Source organism: Hemiscyllium ocellatum, chromosome 10 (assembly GCF_020745735.1).
Source record: "Hemiscyllium ocellatum isolate sHemOce1 chromosome 10, sHemOce1.pat.X.cur, whole genome shotgun sequence".
In the NCBI taxonomy this organism is placed as follows: Eukaryota; Metazoa; Chordata; class Chondrichthyes; order Orectolobiformes; family Hemiscylliidae; genus Hemiscyllium; species Hemiscyllium ocellatum.
Window position 1 is genome coordinate 34,009,533 of NC_083410.1, and position 25,507 is coordinate 34,035,039.

General features: G+C 42.2%; 1 protein-coding gene across 2 annotated transcripts in view; it reads left to right on the plus strand.

The window, feature by feature from the left end:
* Positions 1 to 25,507, plus strand: part of LOC132819714 (protein kinase C epsilon type) — a 586,475-nt gene that overhangs the window by 493,415 nt on the left and 67,553 nt on the right. For both annotated transcript variants that reach the window (XM_060831385.1, XM_060831386.1), the window contains one exon: positions 3,226 to 3,380. In XM_060831385.1, coding sequence (XP_060687368.1) covers positions 3,226 to 3,380 — 155 coding nt within the window. The remainder of the gene's footprint in view (positions 1 to 3,225; positions 3,381 to 25,507) is intronic.

A 25,507-nucleotide genomic window follows, 5' to 3' on the forward strand; every position in this document is an offset into this window, starting at 1 on the left:
ATAGAGATATTGAGCACAAGAAGCAGAGATGGTTATCTTTAATGAAGATCCAGTTAGGCCATATTCAGAGTATTGCATTTAATTTTGATCATTGCGCCCTTGGAAACGTGAACGTGCAGAGTAAATTTACCCAGGGCCCCAGCGATATTAATACAGTAGATTACGTTGTAGTCCTGGGAACCAAGGCTGTTGAAAAGAAATTTGATAGATTTAATCGAGGTTAAAATTTGTGATAGATATAGTTGAAGATAAAGCTGTTTCTGTTAGCTGATGGTGCAAAGACTAGAGGATACAGATTTCAGGTTTTGGACAAGAGAATCAAGAGTGAATGGGAGAAAAAGTTTGATTACATAGAGAGTGGTTGTGACCTGGGCCTTGCTGTCTAGAAGGTCAGTGGAAGCAGAGATGATCAATAATCTTGAAAGGAAATTAGACCAACATTTGAGGAACGTAAATGTGCAAGACTGTAGGGATGGAGTGTGATTATGGGAATGACAGTATCTATTGGCATGGAATCAATTGTTCAATGAGTCTCCTTATAGACTATAATGAGTGTATGAATGGATTTTTCCCATGCAGGTTGGAACTAGGTGCCAGGTCTGGATTTCAGTCAGAAAAGTGCCTCTGTTTGGAAAGTGCCTGAAGTTCAGATTTTTGCCAAGTGAGCCTTCAACTGATCCGGAGAATTTAAAGATGCCAGTTAGTGTTTCCTGTCATTTGGGAAAAGCCACTATTAAAAGATGGGTTCAGCTGGAGAGCTACCTCTTTTTGATCACCGTGCGGCCTAGTGAGGAACCTGATGTTGTTCTCCTGGGTCTCGGAGCCTGTTCCATGATGCACCTCCTGGCTGGTGCAGTCTCAATAGTGAGTGCTGCTTCAGGTGGCACTGCACTGGCTGATGAACCACTGACCTTTCAAATTGGTTAGCAGCACTTGAGGGTGAAATCTCCATCCTTAAATGGATGGCACTGGCATCTCAATAGCATCCAGGGCAAAGCAGCCTGCTTGGTTGGCATCACATTCACACAAACATTCACTGCTTCCACCACTAATGCTCAGTAGTAGCAGTGTGTATTATCTACAAGATGCATTGCCAAAATTCACCAAGACTCCTAGGATAGCACCTTCCAAACCTATGTCCTTAAGTACAAGGGCTACAGACACTTGAGAATACCACCACCTGCAAGCTGCCCTCCAAGTCAGCCACCATCCTGACTTGGAAATATATCCCTATTCTTTCAGTGTCGTTGGGTCAAAATCCTGGGAGCTCCCTGCCTAACGCCAATGTGGGTCTACCTACAGCAGGTGGACAGCAGCAGTTTAAGAAGCAGCGCATCACCATATTCTCAAAGGCAGCTAGGAATGGGCAATAAATAGGCAATAAATCCCATAATTGGATTCTGCAAAAGTTAATTGCCTAAAGGATATAGAGTTGGATCAAGGCACTTGGAAATGATCATGTCTCTGCCATCATGAGCATTAAATTAAGCCAAAGTGTGCAGAGGAAATTCCCATAAGGATAACAAGATAATCAAAGTTTGGGAGAAGATTTGTAGCTCGGGTGCTCGTTGTTGTGGTTCTGTTCGCCGAGCTGGGAATTTGTGTTGCAGACGTTTTGTCCCCTGTCTAGGTGACATCCTCAGTATTTGGGAGCCTCCTGTGAAGCGCTTCTGTGATCTTTCCTCTGGCATTCATAGTGGTTTGAATTTGCTGCTTCCGGTTGTCAGTTCCAGCTGTCCGTTGCAGTGGTCGGTATATTGGGTCCAGGTCGATGTGCTTATTGATTGAATCTGTGGATGAGTGCCATGCCTCTAGGAATTCGACTGGGACAACACTACTATTATAGGACGAGCCAAACAGAGAACAGCCAGGGAATTCCTAGAGGCATGGCACTCATCCACATCAATAAGCACATCGACCTGGACCCAATATACCGACCACTGCAACGGACAGCTGGAACTGACAACCGGAAGCGGCAGATTCAAACTACTATGAATGCCGGAGGAGAGATCACAGAAGTGCTTCACAGGAGGCTCCCAAGCACTGAGGATGTCACCTAGACAGGGGACGAAACGTCTGCAACACAAATTCCCAGCTCGAAGAACAGAACCACAATAACAAGATAATGCCTGCATGAAATAAGTATGTGTAAGACAGAGGGTATAGTTAAATTTGCATGGATAATGCTTTAATCATTGAGTCGACAATTTCACATATACATTATTTTAAGCAAAACTATAAATCTGTTAGGCAATATTTGCTTCAGATCTGTGCATGAGAGAAAGTCTTCTGGCAAGGTTTGTGGGGTGAATTTGTACTTGCAGAGTTATATTGTACTTTGCTGAAAAACTGCATGAATCCATGTAAGAGTCTGTCAACTCACTTTTTAGATTAGAATCAGTCTAAACATTATGGCACAGACAGGGAACACAGGGGGCGAACATCTTCAACACATTATCTGGACAGATACCATGGAGAATGTAACATTTTTTTTAAAAAGTTTTGTGATTTACATATGAAAGAGGTGAAACTATCATGGTATTCTAACAGATGAAAGACTCAACAAACAATCAAGGTATTTTTCAATATATAATTTCAGTTACATCACACTGTAAACTTTTGCTATAAATCCTGTATCTTGGAATCTTATACTCCATTACCACCTGATGAAGGAGCAGTGCTCCAAAAGCTAGTGTTTCCAATTAAATCTGTTGGACTATAACCTGGTGTTGTATGATTTTTAACTTTGAACATCCCAGTCCAACACCGGCATCTCCAAATCATGGCATGAAAGATGTAAGTTAACTCTCCCTGGGATCAGATATTGTTTTCTGGCTGTTTTGTTTGTAATATTTATTGAATTTCGCAATAAAAGTACTGGTTAGATTATGACCAGCAGCCTTTGGTAAGTGATATGAATTGAAAATGTTGTTAAGATGTAAGTGATTCCCAAAACAGCTAAAACCTTTGCCTTTGCCAGAGTTTGCTAGTTAGTGGTGGGGCCAGAAAGATTGAAGGGTGAAAGCTAATTGGTATAACGGTTTATTTCGATGTGCTTTTGAAATGTATTCTTCTATCGTCAGCTAAGTGCAGTTTTGACTGATGAGCTTTTGTTGACATAATGAAACTCCTTCTCTACAAATATTTCATTGTTTGCCTCCAACAGCAGCTACTTGTAAGGCCTTAAGCAATTTAGCTGTAAAAGCTCTTTCTTCCTTCATTTAGGACCGCCTTTTCTTCGTCATGGAATACGTAAACGGAGGCGATTTAATGTTTCAAATTCAACGTTCCCGAAAGTTTGATGAAGCTCGCTCAAGGTTTTATGCAGCGGAGGTCACTTCAGCGCTCATGTTCCTTCACCAAAATGGCGTCATCTACAGGTACTTGCTGAAAAAGAACAGCTGGGGTGTTCATGGTTGGTTTGGCTTGAATGCTTTCATATCTTAGCAACGAGTTTGGGTCAGAGCATACCGCCTTAGTTATCGTGCATGTTGAGACATGGGCCTGTATTGTTTTTGTTTTGTTTGTCATTCACAATGTTTACATTTGAATAGCACCAGAAGCAGCAATCAGATACAATGCCAGACTCATATTGTGAGCTTTTACAAAATGCTTGGCACAGCCTGACTGTCTGCTATCCTGCCAATGGAGGGACACAATCTCTTTATTTTCTCTTGACACCCACTGAAAATTTATAAAAGGTTTTTCATTTCCACTGCCAACCACTCTGACACCATCCCCCCACAACCATCTTCAAAAAGAAACATTCTCCCATTTCCTTTATTTATTTGTGTTGTCCTCTTGTTGACTGAATAGGACAACAGTCACAGGGTCCTTGTTTCTTCTCTCTTGTTCTCAGCAGTTAAGGGCAAACTGTGAGTCATTCGCAGGAAGTTGCTGTTAGTGAAGTGTAAAGAAAAGCTTTGCCAGCCATGCTATTGAGCCAAGAGCCCTGTATTACCTCCAGGATAAGCAGAACTCATAATGCTTTGTGGAGGTCTTTTTAAAATAAAAATCAATGTAACATCATATATTCACAAAAGTGAACTGTAGTTGCTCTAATACAGAAATCAAAATTGTTTTTAATGAAAAGTGCGAGTTGAAGCAAAAACATTTTCCACTCAAGCTCCTTGCCTGGTATCTGTCAAGAAATGACACAAGAATACTTCTGCTGTTCCTAATATTTGCATTACTTCACAGAGTGCAAAGATTTTGAGTTTGCTCCCTCCCAGATATTCCAGTATGTCAGCAATGGGACAGAATGACCTACATCCCAGAGGAACCTTTCACATTCAGTGAGGAGTGGAGCTTCCTTCTGGTTTGGGAATTCTATGCTGATGAACCTGGGAAATCTACACCCACAAAATATGCCCATTTTGTCAGAGCATGACTATCAGATAACAGGCTATCAGTCATCTTCCACATTGCTGGATTTGACAGAACTTTTCCCGACTCTGGATGAGGGAAGCATACGGAAGGAGTAAGGGACTGTTGGAGACCATGACCAGAAACGCAAAGCTTGCACCAGTATTGTGAGTTACAGATAGATGAATGGGGTTTCTGGAGGCATCAGGAGGTTTTGCCTGCTGATTGCATAGCCAGAGAGCATCTGTGTTGCCTCCTCTGCAAAGATTTTCAGTGTAATGTGCTACTGGGGCACTGTGAATGGACTGTGGCATGGAATTGTAAAGTGGTTGAGGCAGGTACATTATCAACATTTAAAAGGCATTTGGACAAATACATGGGTAGGAAAGGTTTAGAAGGATTTGGGCCATGTACAAGGGAATGGGGTAGGCGTGGATGGACATTTTGGTCAAAATGGACCAGTTTGGGCCGAAGGGCTTGTCTCCATGCTGTAGGACTCATGCCTTTATCAGAGTGCAGTGTGGACCCATTATCCATTGATGCTTCTGATTTAAAATCTCGTTTTAAAAAGAAAGTTGCCAAAGTGAAGTGTCCATGAAGTGGCAAAACATTGCTATTGCTCGCACACAGTGGATCAATTACCTTGTTGAGTCAGCTTTTGGGCACTTATTGGTCAATGAGATTGCTAGTCCTCTGGTTCTCCTGCCTGTTCCATTTCATAAACAAATATCACTGCCACCTGCCTTTGAAAACTGGCATCCAGAACTTGTTCTCATCTCCAAGCAATGCCCAACACCTTTCATTGTTATGAAAATTTATCCCACATGTTAAGTTTTGCATACCTCTAAACAGAACTGAAAATGTGTTGCTGGAAAAGTGCAGCAGGTCAGGCAGCTTCCAAGGAGCAGGAGAATCGACATTTCAGGCATGAGCCCTTCTTCAGGAATGAGGAAAGTGTGTTAAGCAGGCTAAGATAAAAGGTAGGGAGGAGGGACTTGGGGGAGGGGCGTTGGAAATGCGATAGCTGGAAGGAGGTTAAGGTGAGGGTGATAAGATGAGGGTGATAGGCCGGAGTGGGGGTGGGGGCGGAGAGGTCAGGAAGAAGATTGCAGGTTAGGAAGGTGGTGCTGAGTTCGAGAGTTGGGACTGAGACAAGGTGGGGGGGAGGAGAAATGAGGAAACTGGAGAAAAAAACCAATGTGCCCTCTTCTGTTAGTTGTCCATGTCAAATAATTTGCACACGTATTACTTACTTAATCCAACTATGTCATCTATCCTCCAAGTCTTTCCCCAGTAAAATTACGTCTAGTCACTTGAAACCTTCAATTTCTAAGGCATTTTAAAAATTATTTCAAATGCACCAATTTTTTTTTCATGCGGAGTAATTGTTCTGGATGGATGTAATTCTGTCTGAACTCAGAAGCTGGCTAAGGTCACGTCTAGTTAGTACTTATTTAAGTATGCTTATTTACATTATTCTGATCCAGTTCTCAACATAGGGGAATGAGAAACTGGACTTGTTAGTAACCATATTTTGGGTGGTGTGAGTGCCATTACTCATCCACAGTGGCATCGACAGTGCACCCACACGTGCACAGTTTTCTGACACGCGTCACACCAGACATCACCTTGGTGTGCAATGTAGAGTAGGCGGATCAATCAGCATTTAAAATCAAATAATACCAGCAGAGATGCTTTGGAGTTCAGTGCTCCTTCCAAGATCCTCTATGCAGCTTGCACAGCTGAGTACCATTAAGAAAAGAAAGTACCAATCTCCAGTGCTTATTAAAGGGATGGTTCCAATCTGGCAATGTTTTTCTACCTGTATTGCTCGCAAGACAAAGCTTTTCACTGTGCCTCGGTACACGTGACAACAAATTCAATTCAATTCAATTCAGTTCAATTTACAGCTCACACATTTGGTTTATTCTGAGTATTGCTACAATTCTAAACACTTCTAGTGTTAGGGTTCTTATGTCACTACTTCTAACCCAGAAGACCTGGGTTCAAGCCCCATCCTGCTTAAGAGGTTTGGCATAACACATCTGAGTAAGTTGATTTATGTAAAAACATACAAGTTTGTGATGCTTTATAGTTGTCTCATTTGTCCTAATGCTTCAATGCAATGCTATCCCAATGGCAGCAGTACACCAGGTGGAAAACTGGTGACTGAATTCCAGTACAGGAGACTACATAGTGGACTTAGAGAATGATGTAAAGCAACTCCAAGCCTAAAAGATACACTTTTAAGTCTTCACAATCTCAACATGGGCAATCTGGGCTGGTGCTTCCACAGGCAACAGGGACACAGACAGTTTGGCTGGGATGGGAGGACATTTGCTACAATCCTCAGAAAGGACCACTGAGTCACTGCCATTTCCCCAGGTCATTGCCTCAGTAAGACCGATAGACATTCAAAGGACAGATTGTGAGACTGCAGTGACACGCTGCTTGTCCTTTTGAACATCAGTATCTACAGCTCAGTGGCAACAGCCTGCACTTTCACCAGAAGAAGATGGTCTTTTATGATTTCAGAGTTTCGGTGAAAGTTGCTTGTCTGTAGTAGAAGCTGAGACATCAGCTGTGTGAGTGAGCCACATGAGTGAGTCCACAAACTTTAACAGTGTTCTCCACTGTTTCATTGCTTGACGGAGATAGGCTGCAAGTTTTGAGCAAAGCTTTTTACCACATATCGCCGGATTTCTTCATATACCATGACATTGATCACAGAATTTCTGGAAGACTTCCAAATGCACCAAATGTTTTGTTATTGGTACTCATCAATGTTCTTCTGAATGCTGTCCCATCAAAGTCCTCATCTGAGTCCTCACCTGAGCAGATTTTGTGATCAACTTCACCTACTATCAAGCTCTCACCTGCGTTACCCTTCCCACTTGTCCTGGCTGCAGCACACTCATATCCTGTGTCTCATTACCTGCAGCTCTCACCTTGAAACGGTCATCTTGAGTTACCTGCTGTATCAATTTCTGGGCTGATGTGAAATTGAGTGTCTCCATTATCACTGACTTGCTACTATTCCTGTATTCCTTGGGTAACTGACAGAATAAAGGCTCAAGGCTGAGATTGTGTTGAGAGATTGGGGAAGGTAGGTGCTGCAATGCTAACACCACCTTCAGTTTGTAAACCAGAAGGGATTGTGGGATGGGTAGAAATGGGTTGTGAAAAGGAAGATTAAGTTTGAGAATGCAAACTCCTTCATTGGTTTCAGCCCTGCTGGTGGCCATAGATTCAGCAATGTCCCTTCCAGCATTGGCCAGAAACATCTTCTCCATGTTGGCTGGAGAATAGAGGCAGGTACCTTCACCTTTAGTTAGCTGTTGCTGCCTTCAGATATTCACAACCTTCTGCAAGAGAGAGGGAGATATGTTAGTGAAGGTGGGACAATATAGACACTTCAATGACACAGAAAACTTGGTAGGTTCCTGTTAGAGCATAGACTTTGGATAATGCAGGAACAATTCACCTTAGTATCAGTCGCCCATTGTTTCCCTGTAGCTTTTGCACATTTGTCCTTTTCACAGAGAGTCATAGAGTCACATAATGATCCAATTCCCTCATGAATGTTCAAATGAATCTGCCTTCACTGCACTTTCAGGCAATGCATTCCGAATCCTAAGCATTTAATGCAAAAGTATGACACCATTGCCTCTTCATGACACCATTGCCTCTTTTCTGAATTACCTTTGACCTCTCTGGCTGTGTAATATTTTTGGTAAAGTGGTTATCATAGTTGTAAAGCTGGAAATGTCAGCCAAAGTGGGTGTGAGCATTACAACATTGCTTCACATGTGAGGGTGAGGTGAGGCACGTGCAATTTAAATAAGGCTCCTGCTACTGCTCAAATAACTACAGCACCTTCCAAACATGCAGCCTTTGTCATATGTTGTGGCACTGACCTGTTAGCTTGCGGTTGGGGTAGACTGCTGCCATCCTCATATCTTAAAAAAGAAATCGACATATTTGGAGATGTTATTACATGCATACCTAATTAACAGTGGTAAGGAAAGACCACAATTGATAAACTATTCTGAAAATTCTAAAAGAGCTGCTTGTCTTAACAAGGTTATTGCAGGATTGCAATACTGCACAAATTACATTACTTAGTTAGTCATATTTACAAAGATTGCAATTATTGTGACTGACCACCACGGCTACTATTTTTTTAAAAAACTGTGAGCCATCGAGCCAGATTTCATTCAGAGATTCGACTTGTCCCATAGTACCATCAATTGGAGTCTTGACACTATCAGAAGCCAGGAATGACAATGTTAATCTCCAATGGGACCTCATGTTCGCTGCCTCTTCCCCAGCCAAAGACTGTATGGCATTATCAGGTTCGGTAGAAATGAATGCAACCTCAACATTAACTCTTTCAGAACCATTGCAACAATGAAACAGCCTTGATCACCTAGAAGAACAAGGCAGGCAGTTGGGAACATTGCTGCACGTTCCTTTCCAAGCTAACAATCAGGACTTGTAAATATATTGCCACTCCTTCATCATTGCGGATTCAAACTTTTGGAAATCCCTACCTAACACCGCCCAAACTGCTGCAGTTCACAAGGAAATGGTTCATTAGCACCTCAAGAACAATTAAGGATGGGCAGTAATACTAACTGGCTCAGTCAGCAATATCCACATTTCATAATTGGAGAAAAAAAATCCCCACCACTCACAGATTACCAATCTCCATTAGTGAGGTGTCTTATTTAAATTGCATATGCCTCACCTCACCCTCACATGTGAAGCAATGTTGTAATGCCCACACCCACTTTGGCTGACATTTCCAGCTTTACAACTATGATAACCACTTTACCAAAAATATTACACAGCCAGAGAGGTCAAAGGTAATTCGTAAAAGAGGCAATGGTGTCATGAAGAAAAGCTTACTTTTGCAGTAGCCGAGGCTAGTGGAGAAATTGGTGGGATATAAAATTTGAATATGTTAACTTTCTTTCGGATTTGCATCCAAGCTCTTGAAGCCAGTCACACTAATCTATATGCTTTTCTGATCGTAGATATGGACTACATTCCTCCAGGAAGTCCAGTACTGTACCTTAAACCTAGGTTCCACATTGTCTCTTGCTCAGCCTTTCTTCTGTCTTTACCTTGTCAGATTTAGTTCCCACTGAATTCTTAGTATTTGCTTCAGCCACGACACAACAGCACTTCAAGAGATGCAAGCCAGCTTTCAGCATTGATCTTTGGTCTCATGATGAAACATGGGGCCAGTTAACCATGAGCTTAATGATAGCTGCATACAGATATCGCACTGATAGCATCAAGATATCATGCTGCCTATGTTACTGCCAGTAGGCACAGATTCATCACGTAGCATGATCAGTTTGCCTGTTTTTCATGTGTTCCAATTTAGACCCCAGGCTTTCTCCATTTCATTCAAAACCTGATGAATAGCTTAAGTCCTGAACATCGCTTTAATTATGAAATGTTAATTGATGGTTCACAAAGTGCTTCTGTCTGCAGGATGCTTCATTCCGATTTTAGTCCTCAGCAAACCTTGGAAACTCTCAGCTGAATGGGCACCATTATAGACATCCCCATCTTGCTACTCAGTCAGTAGCTGTTGTGCTAACAGCTGTCTGCAAAGCCCTATTGTTTAAAGCTATTCTAAACATTGCAATTATAAGCCAGTGTGTTGATGGAAAAGACCTTTTAAAATAAATGGTTTATTTAATTTTTATTTAGATGCCTTGTTAAACCTGGCAATTCCCTAATCAGTTTGAAAAGAGGTCCTGTCAGCAACTCGTCAGCACGTTTTTGGTCAGGATTATCAGTAGGATCTCCTTAATTATACGTTCCTTCCCATAAGAATGTGAGCAAACTATTCAGCCCTTCTCGCCTGTTCCATCATTTAATTTGATCATAAATTGATCTGTATCATAACTGCATCTGGCCCAGTAACAATCTGTGTTCCTGTGCGATCTACCCACCTTCAGTTTATAAAGCTACAAAAAGATACAGTGCTCTTGAGGGGATGACCTCGCCACCCAAGCAATACACTGTAGGGCACAATTTGTTTTTTAAAACCGAATATTACTCAGATGGCAAGGGAACACCAATAGGTCCATACATATTGGCAACTTCTTCATACTGGAAATCTTCATTGTGGGCGGCACGGTGGCACTGTGGTTAGCGCTGCTGCCTCACAGCGCCTGAGACCCGGGTTAAATTCCCGACTCAGGCGACTGACTGTGCGGAGTTTGCACGTTCTCCCCGTGTCTGCGTGGGTTTCCTCTGGGTGCTCCGGTTTCCTCCCACAGTCCAAAGATGTGCGGGTTAGGTGAATTGGCCATGCTAAATTGCCCGTAGTGTTAGGTAAGGGGTAAATGTAAGGGTATGGGTGGGTTGCGCTTCGGCGGGTCGGTGTGGACTTGTTGGGCCGAAGGGCCTGTTTCCACACTGTAAGTAATCTAATCTCTGACATCAGATAGATTATTTTTTATAAGAAATAGTTTAGCTCAGGATGCCATGATCGCCAGGTAAGAATTAAAGGGATAAAGGGAAAGTTTAGAAGAAACATTTGGATGTAGCTATCAATATTTAGATTAGATTAGATTACTTACAGTGTGGAAACAGGCCCTTCGGCCCAACAAGTCCACACCGACCCGCCAAAGCGCACCCACCCAGACCCATTCCCCTATATTTACCCCTGCACCTAACACTACGGGCAATTTAGCGTGGCCATTTCATCTAACCTGCACATTTTTGGACTGTGGGAGGAAACCGGAGCACCCGGAGGAAACCCACGCAGACACGGGGAGAATGTGCAAACTCTACACAGTCAGTCACCTGAGGCGGGAATTGAACCCCGGTCTCTGGCGCTGTGAGGCAGCAGTGCTAACCACTGTGCCACCGTGTCAAAAAGGTAGTGCTGAACTACATAAAAGTCCAAATTTAAGACAGTTGGAGGAAGTGTCAGGGAATTTAGATTAGTCTGGGGAGAAGATTGAAATACGGGACTAATTTGGGACAAAAGACAAAATGAAACTACATCAAGTAAGCCCCATAGCATGTTATGTTCTTATTATTTGATGCTGCATATTGTGTTGTGGGGAAAGTCACCAGCCTTGGAGTCAGAGTCGGGGTTCAACAACAGAGTTTATAGTACAAGGAAATACTGGAGCTCCGAGGAGAGAGAGACACCAACAGCATAGTGGTCAGCTGCATTTCTTCTCTCAATCCGGAACACATGTCAAGATACTTTTATACATTTTATAATAATAGGTCAGTGATGACGTTATTGTCTTTGTAACATGGTTTGTTTATGGTAAACTTTGCAGAGTCATTGATAGTTTCAGTTCAGTTATTGTCAGTCCCAGAGCAGACTTTGTTAATTTCAGCGTAGTCGTTGTCAGTTTCAGTGCAGACATTGTCAGTTTCAATGTCTGCGCAGAACTCCATTTCTGTAGTAATGAGCGCTAATCGCTCTTTCTGAGAAAAACATTTACTGCAGCCCTGGCTATTAGCACTCTGTATTGAGTCTGTACCAAACTGTTAGTATTTCTATCAAAGGTGTTGGCTGGACCCAGACACTTCGGCACGCCGTGTTCGTTACTCATGTATATTCTCTCCCCCACTTGCCTTAAACTAATCAACTAGGTTGTAAGTGCATTCTGCCAACATTCTGGTAGTCGTAGGTTCTGTCTGTATTCGCTCTGCTGTCTCTCTCAATATTGTGGTCCAGCGGCCATCTTGTGTGTTAAGTGGTCAACTTATGGCTCAGTGGCCATCTTGTGTGTCCATGTGCCTAGTGTCACCCTGCCCTATGCCATCTCCCACTTCAATTGATAAGGATATTAATGAAATGTGTAGAAAGGAATGCCAGGAGCAATACCTGGCATAACTAAAAATAAGATGTCCACCTGGTGAAGTTACAATTTGGGATGATTGGCATTCCGGACAGCATAAGCAGCAAGTAATAGAACTAAGCAATCCCACAACCAACGGAAAAGATCTAACCTCTGTCATCCTGCCATGTCCAGTCAAGAATGAGGTGAACAATTAAACAACTCACTGGAGAAGCCCAGCACATCTAGTGCAAATGATAAGGCTGAAGCACTTGCAACAATCTTAAGCCAAAGTGCCTTTGCAAGTCCATCTCAGCATTATCCAGAGGTGCCCCAACATCACAGATACCAGGCATCAGATGAATTGATTCACTCTATGGTGTTCGCAAGAAAAACCCAGCAGATGGCACTAGGTAGTCAAAAGGCTGTGGGTTTTGACAACATTTCAGCTCCAGCACCAGCCATATCCTAGCCATGCTGTCCCAGGATAGCTACAATATTGGCATTTACCTAACAATGTGGGAAAGTTTTCCAGTTATGTCAAATACACAACAAGCAGGAAAAATCCAACCTCATCAACTATCACCCCATTAGTCTACTCTCAGTCATCAAAGAAATGATGGAAGGAGTCAACAGAGTGCTATCAAGTTCCACTGCATACTGTAACCTTCTCACCAAAGCCCAAAGGTCAGTCAGCTCCTTTTGCTTTTAATTCATTTGTGACTTGTGTCCCTTGTTGACTTGAGAAGGTGTGGTGAGCTGCTTTCTTGAACTGCTGTAGTCCACCTGTTGTATGTTGACCCACAATGCCATTAGCGAGGGAATTCCAGGATATAGACCCAGCAACGGTGAAGGGACAGCGCTATACTTCCAAGTTAGGATGGTGAGTGGGTTGGAGGAAAACTTGAAGGTGGTGGTGCTCCAATGTATCTGCTGCCCTTGTCCTTCTAGATGGAGGTAGTCGTGGATTTGGAAAATGCTATCTGAGGATCTTTGGTGAATTTCTGCAGTCCATCTAGTAGATAGTATATATCGCTGCTATTGAGGGTCAATGGTGGACAGAGAAGATGCTGTTGTGTTTCTGCTCGCTGAGCTGGAAGTTTTTGCTGCAAACGTTTCGTTCCCTGGCTAGGGAACATCATCAGTGCTGTTGGAGCCTCGTGTGAAGCGCTGCTTTGATGTTTCTTCCGGTATTTATATTGGTTTGTTCTTGCCGCTTCCGGGTGTCAGTTTCAGCTGCAGTGATTTGTATGTGGGGTCCAGGTCGATGTGTCTGTTGATGGACGTTCTTGCCATTTCCGGGTGTCAGTTTCAGCTGTAGTGGTTTGTATATGGTGTCCAGGTCAATGTGTCTGTTAATGGAGTTTGTGGATGAATGCCATGCTTCTAGGAATTCTCTGGCTGTTCTCTGTCTGGCTTGTCCTATGATAGTGGTGTTTTCCCAGTCAAATTCATGTTGCTGGTTGTCTGAGTGTATGGCTACTAGAGATAGCTGGTCGTGTCGTTTTGTGGCTAGCTGATGTTCATGGATGCGGATTGTTAGCTGTCTTCCTGTTTGTCCTATATAGTGTTTTGTGCAGTCCTTGCATGGTATTTTGTAAACTACGTTAGTTTGGCTCATGCTGGGTATTGGGTCCTTTGTTCTAGTGAGTTGTTGTCTGAGCGTGGATGTTGGCTTGTGTGCTGTTATGAGTCCTAAGGGTCGCAGTAGTCTGGCTGTCAGTTCTGAGACGTCAGGAGCGTCTCGGCGAGCAGAACCACAACAACGGATACCCGAGCTACAAATCTTCAATCAGATTTTAGAGAAGATGCTTCTGGATGTAGTGCCAATCAAGTAGGCTACTTTGTCCTGGATGATGGCAAGCTTCTTGAGTGTAGTTGGAGCTGCACCCATCCAGGCAAGTCGGGAGTATTCCAGCACATTCCTGACTTCTGACTTGTAGATGACGACAGGCTTTGGGGAGTTGGGAAGTGACTCCCCACAATATTCCTAGTTTCTGACCTGCTGTTGTAGCCACTGTGTTGATGTGGCAAGTCCAGTTGAGTTTCTAGTCAATGGTAACCCACAGAATGTTGATAGTGGAGCATTCAGTGAAGGTAACACCATTAAATGTCAAGGGGTGGTGGTTAGTTTGTCTCTAATTGGCAATTTGTATGGTGCAAATGTTACTTTCCACTTGTCAGCCCAAGCCTGGATATTGTCCAGATCTTGTTGCATTTGAACATTGAGCTGTTCAGTATTTGAGAAGTTGCAAATGGTGCTGGACATTGCACAATCATCAGCGAACATCCCCTCTTCTGACCTTATGATGGAGGGAAGGTCATTGATGAACCGTCTGAATATGGTTCAGGTCTAGGACACTACTCTGAGGAACTCCCACAGAGATGTCCTGGAGCTGATATTATTGACCTCTAGCAACCATAACCATCTCCCTATGTGCCAGGCATGCCTCCAAATAGTGGAAATTTTTCCCCATTTCCACTGATTCTCGTTATGCTAAAGGTCATTGCTGCCACACGTGGTAAAATGCAGCCTTGATGTCAAGAGCAGCCACTCTCACCTCACCTCCAGAGCTCAGCACTTTTGTCCATGTTTGGACCAAGGTTGAAATGAGCTCTTGTTCTCCAGCATTACAGGTGTTTAGCCAATTCGATTCACTCCACGTGATATCAATAAATGTTGGAGGGACTGGATACTGCCCTGACACCATCATGGCAATAATGCTGAAGATTGTGCTCCAGAACTTGCCGTTCCCCTAGCCAAGCTATTCCAATCAGAACATCATCAAAACAACAGAGCTGGTCACTTACCTCATTTCTCATCCATGGTACCTTATTGTATTTAAACACAGTGGCTGCATTTCAAAAGTGATTAGTTAGTTGTGAAGCACTTCAGATTATCCCGGGAACTTGAAGAGCACTGTATCATTTTATTATAGTTTTAAATTTGCAGGAACCCATTATTTTCAGATAAATAATCTGTAAAAGTAAGATGTTCACCATGTATTACTTAACAAAGCTTTATGCAGTGAAATTAGCATTAAAAATAAAATGAACAGGTGAATGGAAGAGCACAGGGCACAGTTCATTACAACACCAAGATTGTCACTATTTGCCATGATACAGTCCTACTGGTGTACACTGGTGCACATCAAAAACAAATGTTCTGAGATAAACAGGACTGAAAAAACCAGATTGATCCTTGTGCAAATGCAACATGTTAGCCAAAGTGTAAGCCAGTCTAATTTTCAAGTTCACAAAATTATTATAACATGCAGCAGTATGAACTGGGGAATGTTTCTTCAGTTAATCAAGTCTACACATTCCACTGACCAGCTATAGCTAGAAACCTTATTGCTCACATTTAAAAACCTTAGAATATTCCCCTCTCTCTAATATGTATGTATAAAACTACATGAATGCTCAAAGACTTCCATATAAACATATAAATTGCTCTTTGATTTACACATCCCCTTTATTCAGCCTTGCTTCATCTGGAATCCATGGTAAAACTTTGGTTTGGCAGCCATACCGGGTCCTGTCTGACACGGATATTAAAGTATTTTTATTTGTTCTATCACCACAATTATTATCTTATCCATCTAGCTTGAAGGAATCTGTAGTAGGTTTACCATTGTCGATGACAAAAGTACTAATCTATTGAAAAAAAAATACAGGAGTTGAAAAGATCTAATATTTTAAGAATTTATTTCAGGGTCACAAGTGTTTGCCTGAGCAGATTACCACTTTACAGTTCACCTTGCTGTTAATCACATGATATAATATCAAGGCCTCAAGTATTTTTATTAAAAATGGAGCATCCATAACCCAAGATTGATTGACAAGAGGTGCAGAATAGCCTGATAATGTTTAGAATGAATAGGTCACCTGATCCAGGTTGCCAAAGTATATTGGCAGGGGTTGGCCACAAATGTTGGAAGGAACACAAATGTTGCCACAATTTTCCAGTCTCTCCTTTGTATGGTGAAGCTATGAGAGGATGGAAGAATTGCAATTCAGGATCAGGTGAAAGGAAAAGGGTATAAGGACATTCCTGGGAACTACAGGTTAATTAGTTCAACATCAGTGGAGGGTAACGTTAGAAACAATAATCAAGGAAAAACATAAGTAGGTCTTCAAGAAGTTTAAGTTAATTAAGGAGAGCCAGCATGGTTTGTAAAAGGCAGAACATGTTGGAATACTACCTTATTGACTCTTCTGGTTAAGTAAGAGAATATTGTTGAAGAAAATTACATGAGCATTGTCAATACAAATTTTAAGAAAGCATTTGATGAAATTCACAAGAAGCCTAGTTAACAGTTATGGAATATAGGTTCAGTGCTAGCTAACACTTGAAAAAATGGCTTAAGGACAGGACATATTAAGAAAATAATTAGCAAAGCACATGTCATGTGGGGCTTCATAGTTATAGGTATGAAGTACAGAAGTTATGAGGAACCTTCATATAGCTCTGGTTATGCCAGAACTATGATCTTTGCACCTGGTTCTGACCATGAGACTTTAAAAACAAGATGAGAATCTTCGAGACTTTGCGAAGGAGAATACCAGGATTCCTCCAGAAGAAAGAAACTTTAGGTCAAGTTTGAGAATCTGGGGTTGTTCTCAGGAGATGAATGGCACTTTAACGGAGGTTCATAAAATTATGGTAGGTTTTAGATAAAACAGACAATGAAAACCTGATCCTATCGGCTAACAATGTAAGGACTAAGGACCACAATTTAATGTTCTGGGCAGGGGTTGGAGAGGTGCGTGAAGAAGTTCTATGCAACAAGGGTTGATCACCTGGACTTTACTACCTACAAGATTGGAACAGGCAAAGACTATCAATGATTACCAAAGTATTTTGAATAAGCACACTGTATACATTTGTTCTCATTATCCAAAATTTCTTCAATTGTAGAAAGATACTCGCAGATTGAAAAATGACAAATGAAACACCCCTATTCAAGAAAGGAGGGAGACAGAATTCAGGAAACTATAGGTCAGTTTCTCAAACTGTCATTAGGAAACTGCTTGAATCCATTATTGAGGAGGAGGAGGTGGTGGTGGTGGTGGTGGTAGGCCATTTTGAAAATCACAATACAATCAGGCGGAGTCACAGTAGTTTTATGAAAGAGAAATCATGTTGACAAGCTTTTTACAGACCTTTGAGGATGTATTAAGCTGGAGGGGGGAATGGAAACCAGTGAGGTAGTGTCTTTGGATCTCCAAAAGCCATTTGATATGGTGCCATATAAGAGATTATTATGCAAGGTAAGAGCTCATATGTTGCTAGTTATCAATTAACATGGATAGAGGATTGGTTAACCATAGAAAACAGATTCACGGGGATGAAGGGGTCGTTTTCAGGTTGGCAGTAACTAGTTGTAAGTACTATGGGGATCGGTGCTGGGGCCACAATTATTTAAATTCTACAAACAGTCCATAGGAACCCTGAAATTAAATGGTTCAAAAATTCCTTCCTACAAATGATACAGGCACCGTAAATCAGACTGAGATATTAAGATATGTGTATGCAGCATTTTACGACCAGCATTAATATGTTCTTTCGATGGAATTTGCCTTATTTTGCTTGGGTGATTCTGCCTTTGATCTTTAAGCTTCTTTAATATCTTATCACAAGGATTTATGTCTCATTGGTAAAATGTTCTGTACTCAGACAGGGAGAAGAGAAAGGCACACACTACTTGTCACTGTTTTGTGAACAACACTGGTAGAAATCTTTGCTTTTCATCTCATCTCATTTAACTTTATTTGACCTTTTCCCAGTGCTTATAATGCTGATGTGCAACTGGGAGAAAAAAATTGTTTGAAAAACTCAACAGTAAACTGTTGTTGTTCTTACATCACATGTTCTCACAAGCATGTTATGGCTTGCAGAGAGATCAGTTAAGAAAATATAATACTGAACGCATTGTGCTGTGAATAAAATTGAAACAGCCATTACAGCAAAACCTTTCTCTTTTTCTGCTCTCATTAACCTCAGGCTACTTTCACCGTTACAGTCCAAAACTAATTTAGATTCAGTTCAGACTTAATGTGCCAACTGTTCACGTTTGGTATGACTACTTCCATGTTGTAGGGACACTATATAGAAAGTTATGTTGTGTGGTGTCCTCCTCTTTATCCCTTCCATTCCCACTCCAGAGCTCCGACATTCCTTCATTGTTGCGACTGACTGAACACCACTGTACACTGTAGGAGGGGAATCTCACAAGATTAGGAAATGCATTCAAAATTGAGCAATACTGGGAAAAGGAGGTAAGATTTTGAGAGTGACACCTTGGGTAAATGAGGAAGGAGCTTGGGAGTACTTCTGCGCAGAGGCAGAGAGGAAAGTGCCAGCATTAGTGGGACAGGGGAGAGTGGCTGGGAGAGAAGTTAATTCACAAAGTGGTGCTCTGAAGCCTGTCAGTTCCCTAATGGACTGGCCGCATCACAGATCACTACCTTTGCAGTCTTCAGTGACACTAATAGAGAATGCCTTGCCAGTGCACAAGGATCGGCCCATAGCTCTGCCAACCCTCAGGGATGAGGGAGGGGTTTGGCTTGTCATAATTAGTCTGCTGAGCTTGATGCTGAGGGTGTTCTCAGCTCGGTAATATGGAGTTTGAAAGGTCAATTGTAACATAGGTCCAAGAATTTACAAAATCACAAGACCATTGCAGATGAGGGTGGATTTTCGATTCATCCACCCAGAAAAATGTTAAAATTGCTCTATTTCAGCATCTAATTATTTCTTGGAACTGTTCCTGTTTTTTTGTCTCAATTTTATCTGTGGAAGCCTGATCCATACATGAAACAAATTTTCTGGCATCAATCCTCTGAATATTGCACCCTGAGCTACACCATTCCACCTTACCCTGATAGAACCTCTCCAGTAAGTACTTGCTGCCTCCTACCTTTCAGGTAATTTCCTCTTTCACAAATTTTACTACTAAATCTATTTAATACATAGAGTTTAGCAAACAGCCTTTAGGATGGAACCGCATCAAATGCCCTTTAGATGTCTAGCTACATATTTTGAGTGGACCAGTAACGTTACCAGACTAGTAGTCCAGAGAGCTGGACTAACAGTCTGGAGATTTTAGGTCACTGAAGAGTTTTAATTGAGATAGATAAGGAAGCTATACTAACACGCCACTGCAGAATTTCCTTCTCCTTGATGTGTCTTGAGCAATGGCAAGAAAGATGGGAAATTACTGTCAGAATTGAAGAATCATATTGTCAATTTCAAGAAAATATTTTCCAGTTTTGCACTCAAGCCATAAATGGCGATTTCAGAATCCTGCCACTTAGCAGCAGCAACCTTACTTCCATGTATTTGTATCTCATTAAAACCCAACTCACCTCATTCATATGCCATTTTCATTCCCCTCTACTCCATTGAGAAACTAGGTGGTGCAAACTCCTGACTTGATTGTTTGTCATGACCATCATGCAACTGCCTCTTCATTGCAATATCTTCATGTCACCATCGTTCTTGACCTTTCATCCTGCAGATTGACATTGGCAAACCACCAGCCTCACCATTATTGTTCTGCTTTCTCTCAGACCAACTTGCACACCACTTCACCCTTTCAACACTTTGGTGGTCAGGGGCACCTATTACTTGCATGTTTTTGGCAGACTGCTTTGTGTGCAGATCGGATGCATCTCATGTATCTACATAAGATGCTTCTCACTGCTGTTCACTTGCTTTCTTAGCACTCATTCACCTTGAGCTTACTTGGAAGATGCCAGCCTCAGTATACTTCACACTGCTTTCTTAGCAGACGGGGTCTTTAGTGTTCAACTACAAGCTGCCAGACTCTGCTGACTCACATTGCTTTTTAACACGGAGGAAGAGGCAGGTATCCTGGGGAGCCCTTGGTCCAGGGATGGGCATGTTATTGAGCAGCTTTGTGCTACATCAGCTTTGCCACTGCAGCAAGTGCCAATGGTTTACATGGCAAAATGTTTCATGGATTACTTTAAGCAAATAACACCCATCCAAAGGGGAGTAGACCGGAGTGAGATAAAGGGAGACTACAGTCAGTCAAAGGGCTTGTCTGATTAAATCACAGGGATTCACAGTTATTCCGGGACTTGGTCCTATTAGAGTCTGGGGATCTCTGACCTTGCTGTTAGGGAATTGGGCCACAGTCTATTCTGCAGGTCAGGTAGAACCAATCTCGCAATTACACATAGGGCAAGCTTTCACAGTACCTCTGATATTTGCATCAGAAAGATAGAGGGCCAAGGGAATTTCAGCAACACAGAAGGGAACTTACAGGCAGAACACGATCCCCAGCTAGTATTTGGAGGCAATGCTTTGCAGCCATCAGATTCACTTAGTGAATTGTAAGAATGCAAGGGTATAGCAAATGGCATCTTATGTAACCCACGTACAGGATGACTGAGCTGGGTTTGGACTTTGTGTCATTGTTTAAGGTTTCGTTGTAAATCTGCATTGCAGTCTCTAGTTAATGCAAAGGACATGTAGTCCTTATTATCTTAATAATCCTTGACTTTTCCCTGTGCTGAATAAATGTCTTGTATTCAGTGGATCTCACATCAAAATATCTGCACGCTGCATATCCGTTGACCATTAGGGTAAAAAAGCAGCAGAGAGTGACAAGGTACTAACAATGTCATGAAGGCTGATAGCTAAAGAGAGTGGCATGGTGACTCAGTGGTTAGTGCCGCTGCCTCACAGCACCAGGGACCTCAGGTGGCTGTCTGTGTGGACTTTGCTCTGGTTTCTTCCCTCCATCCAGAGATGTGCAGGTCAGGTGAATTGGCCATAGTGTTGGCTGCATTAGTCAGAGGGAAGTGGATATAGGTGGATTACTCTTTGGAGAATTGGTGTGCACTTGTTGAACCGAAGGGCCTATTTCCACGCTGGAGGGAATCTAATCTGGTTGTGAAAGTAAGATAGCTCTTAAGGCTTCAGTCAACCTGTCATATCTGAGTGATGTCCACTGAAGTCTGTCATGATGTACAGCAGGACAAGAGGATGCCTGAGGAATCTCTCAGACCCTTCCATCACCAGTAACCATTAAAAATTCAGAGTGTGAATTAGCTGCTAAGTTGCTCTGAAATGTATAATTATCCAGTAGGACAGGACTAAACCTGCGAAAGACAGTGCTTTGGCTGACTTTTCTCAGCAGGTCAATATGCTATGAAGCTGCCCATTGAATGCCAATATACTTCTGTGAAAAGCTAAAAGATCAGATGAAGGTTTCCCACCAGAGGTCTGTCAAATCATAATAATAAAACAAAGAAGTACACATGCTGGAAATCTGAAACAGAATCTATAGAAGGGTCACTGGACTCGAAACGCTAACTCTGCTTTCTCTCTGCAGATGTCACCCTGCGGAGCTTCTCCAGCAATTTCTGTTTCTGTGTTTTTGGTATCATTATTGATTCTGTACCATCACTCACGATGTGGGTAGCAGTGTGGAATGATGTGGACATTGCAGATTCTGACACAATCTTGTGTTTCGTCTCAGTGAAAATTATACCTGAACAGACATTTCAACAGTGCATGTGAACTTATATTTATTAAAGGTTGACTTGTGTCAGCTAAATGCCCTCTTAGATTTAGTGTGTGGTTGAGGAAAAAGAAACCTAAGTGACCTCTGCATCCGGGGTGCAGGGAGCCTGTACTGTGGTTGGAGCTTTTGGTTTCAAAAATTTGGGTGGCCATACCATGGTGACTTTGGCTCTTGAGGATGTAGGCCTGCTGAGAAACTGATATAGATTGTAGTGGTTCAAGAAGGCAGATCACCACCACCTTCTCAAAGGTAACTAGGGATGGGCTGTAAAATGCTGACTGGCCAGCCAGCAACTTTCACATTTCATGCATGAATATTAAAAAAAATGTCCTGCCCAAATGCAGACTAACCCATCTCATTATGACCTGATGCAGGCTTTGTGGTCACAGGAAGGTGGAGGTGGAAGGATCCAGGCACCTCTACAGTGTCATAGTCATAGAGGTGTACAGCAGAGAAACAGACCCTTCAATCCAACTCCTCCATGCTGACCAGATATCCTAACCTAATCTAGTCCCATTTGCCAGCACTTGGTTCATATCCCTCTAAACCCTTCCTATTCATATGCCATCCAGATGCCTTTTAAATGTTGTAATTGTGCCAGCCTCCACCACTTCCTCTGGCAGCTCATACCATATACGCACTATCATCTGCATGAAAAGGTTGCTCCTTAGGTCCCTTTTATAGCTTTGCCCTCTCACCCTAAACCCATCCAGTCTAGTTCTGGACTCCCCACATGGAATAGATCTTGTCTACTTACCCTATCCATGCCCCTCATGATTTTGTAAACTGCTATAAGGTCACCTCCGATGCTCCAGGGAAAACAGCTCCAGCCTATTCAGCCTCTCCCTATCGCTCAAATTCTCCAATCCTGGCATCTTTGTAAATCTTTTCTGAACCCTTTCAAGTTTCACAACATCCTTCCAATAGAAGGGAGATCAGAACAGTGGCCTAACTAATGTCCCGTACAGCCGCAACATGGCCTCCTGACCTCTCAGTCATAAAGATATACACACAGAAACAGACCCTTTGGTCCAACTTGTCTATGCTGACCAGATATCCAAACGAAATGTAGTCCCATTTGCCAGCATTTGACCCATGTCCCTTTAAACCATTCCTATTCATATACCCATCCAAATGCCTTTTAAATGTTGTAATTGTACCAGCCTCCATCACATCCTCTGGCAGCTCATTTCCCTCAGAAGAAGCTGTCCGTGTTGCTATCTGTCACATTGTTTCTCTATGAGGGCCTACTGGAACCGCCCTGTCCCCGTGAGATGAAGGGGCATCTGTAGTAATATCCCTTCTCATGTTGCCAGTCATGGTAGGCACCTACGACAAGAGCAATGGAGTGCAAGTCTGTGTGTATATCTAGCAGACATTAAATGTGTTGGATCTGGCTATCCATGACAGTCGCTACCTTGTCTACAGAGCCAGCCTGAGGCACCATATTAAGATTGACACCATATCAAGTGTCAGTCACCATATTAAGAATGTTGGTGAATGCCAGTCCTTCAACCAACCTACCAAGTGCATATAACAAACCTGCCTGCTGTTCCTGTAACTATCTATGTATTATGGGTCTATGGGGCATTTAGCCTAGTTGGCCGAGTGGCTACTTTGCAATGCAGAATAACACCAACAGCACGGGTTTCAATTCCTGCAGTGGCTGAGGTTAAGATGAATAAATTTCCTTCTCAACCACACCCCTTGCCCAAGGTATGGTGACTGTCCAGTCAAACCACCACCAGTCATTAATTCCTAATGAGAGCGCAGCCTGATAATCTGGTAGGACTATGGTGACTTTATTATTCCCTTTATTTTCGGTGGAGTTGGTGTAAAACAACTGTAAATGATTTATTTGTTTCCTTATTTGAATACAGTCGGCATGTTAGTTTTTTTCAATTTGTTAATATCTTATCAAGGTTCAATAATACTTTGTCAGTACATCAGAAATCGCTTCCCTAGTCTTCTTTACTTTTCAGCACTCTGGAATAAATCCCATTTCTCCATGGGGATTGATTTATTTTGGACACGTGTTTACAGTAAAGATAACTTTGCTTTGATTATCTCTTTGTAGGAATGTATATCGTACGCATCTCCCTTGTCAATAAGTGAAAAATAGATCCAGGATCAGTTTGGAGTATGTTTGCATCTTATACAATTTTCACCTGTACTGAATAACACCTTCTTATTAATGTTGAAAGATTTTGTCTGTCGCATTTAGCCGTAGCTGTGACACCTTTTCCCAGGATCCTCTTTCCTTTCAATTATTCATGTAGTATGTTTTTATTAACATGGATCCCAGTGAATACATTCTCTTTATTCCTCACAGGAATTATCGCTCACTTTCATTTTCCTTTATCACAATCTAATTTCATCAATCCAATGCCTGGCACTTTCCACTGATGCTTTAAGAACTGCTGCTGAAGGGCCCTCAGGTTCCGCCACAACTATGTTTTACCCGGTCTGTTAGTGTGTGGTGTTTGACCCACTTCACTGCTCCTTAGACTGTATCACTGCTCCATCTTAGTCCCCAGTGACCACAACTGGATCTGCTGCTAAGACCCTGGTGCCCTGGAATTTACTTATAAATCAAAGTTCCTGCTCAAAAAAATCATCATCGAGATATACGATGAAATCCTTGGTGGCTGGCAAGGACAGTACAACGTGAGCAATAGCACATCAGTGGGTGAGCGATTCAAAATGTGTTGACGTGAAAGGAAAAGCCTTCAGGTGCTTGAAGTCCACCATGAAAATCATTGTGATACTTTTGGAGAAGGGGCATTCGGTTATAATGTACAGGACAAACCATTTCTCTTGTTGACACTACAGAGTATCAGAGACCCAGAGAAGAACAGTGCTAGTAAGATGATGGCACTGTCCATGTGAAGAATGGAAAATTTTCTCCCACTGTTCAATGATGTGCAGCATAGGTGGATTGGCCATGGCAAATTGCATTGTAGTGTCCAAGGATGTGCAGGATCAGTTGTACTTGCCATGGTAAATGTGGAGTTACAGGGATAGGATGGGGATCTGGGTCTGGGTGGGATGCTGTTCAGCGGATCGGTGCAGACTTGATGGGCCAAATGGCCTCTTTCCACATGGGGGGAGTTCTATGATGCTACAAACGAATTACAACGATACAGTTCACAGGACAGCTGCATGACAAGTGGTCACAGACTAAAGGGAAGTGATGATAAAGCACTTCAGGAGTTGAACCTTATGCATTGGCAGAAGAGTTTGAAGAGAGAACTTCATTCAAACAACAATGCATTGTTGCCACTGTTGCAAGAGCTCATGGGAGGCTCACCAGTTTGTGCACTTCCCTGTAGTGTCACATTACTTCCTGTCACACTATCCTATCACATTCTTCTAAATGCCTGTGAATAACAATACAGGACGTCTTTTATTTGTTATAAAAAACAAAATGGGGTATGGAATTAATTTAGCTGTTCTGTACAATTTGAGGCAGCTGCTGGCTCTGTGTTTTTGTGAGCCCTAACCTAGCTCATGTTCACTGAAGCGTAATGGAAAATAACCCTTGTTTGATTTGAGAGAGAGCAGGAAATGCCGTAATTTGCAGCTAAATTTTGATACTTTTCATGCTATGCCTTTACTTGTCCATTAAACATCTGAACAGCAGAGTTAAGTAGTATGTTTATTTTATTAACAACATTATGCTGTTTTACCATGGGTATAGTAAATATTTTTTACTCTTATAGATACGCTCACCGTCTTATTTTAAGCACAAGA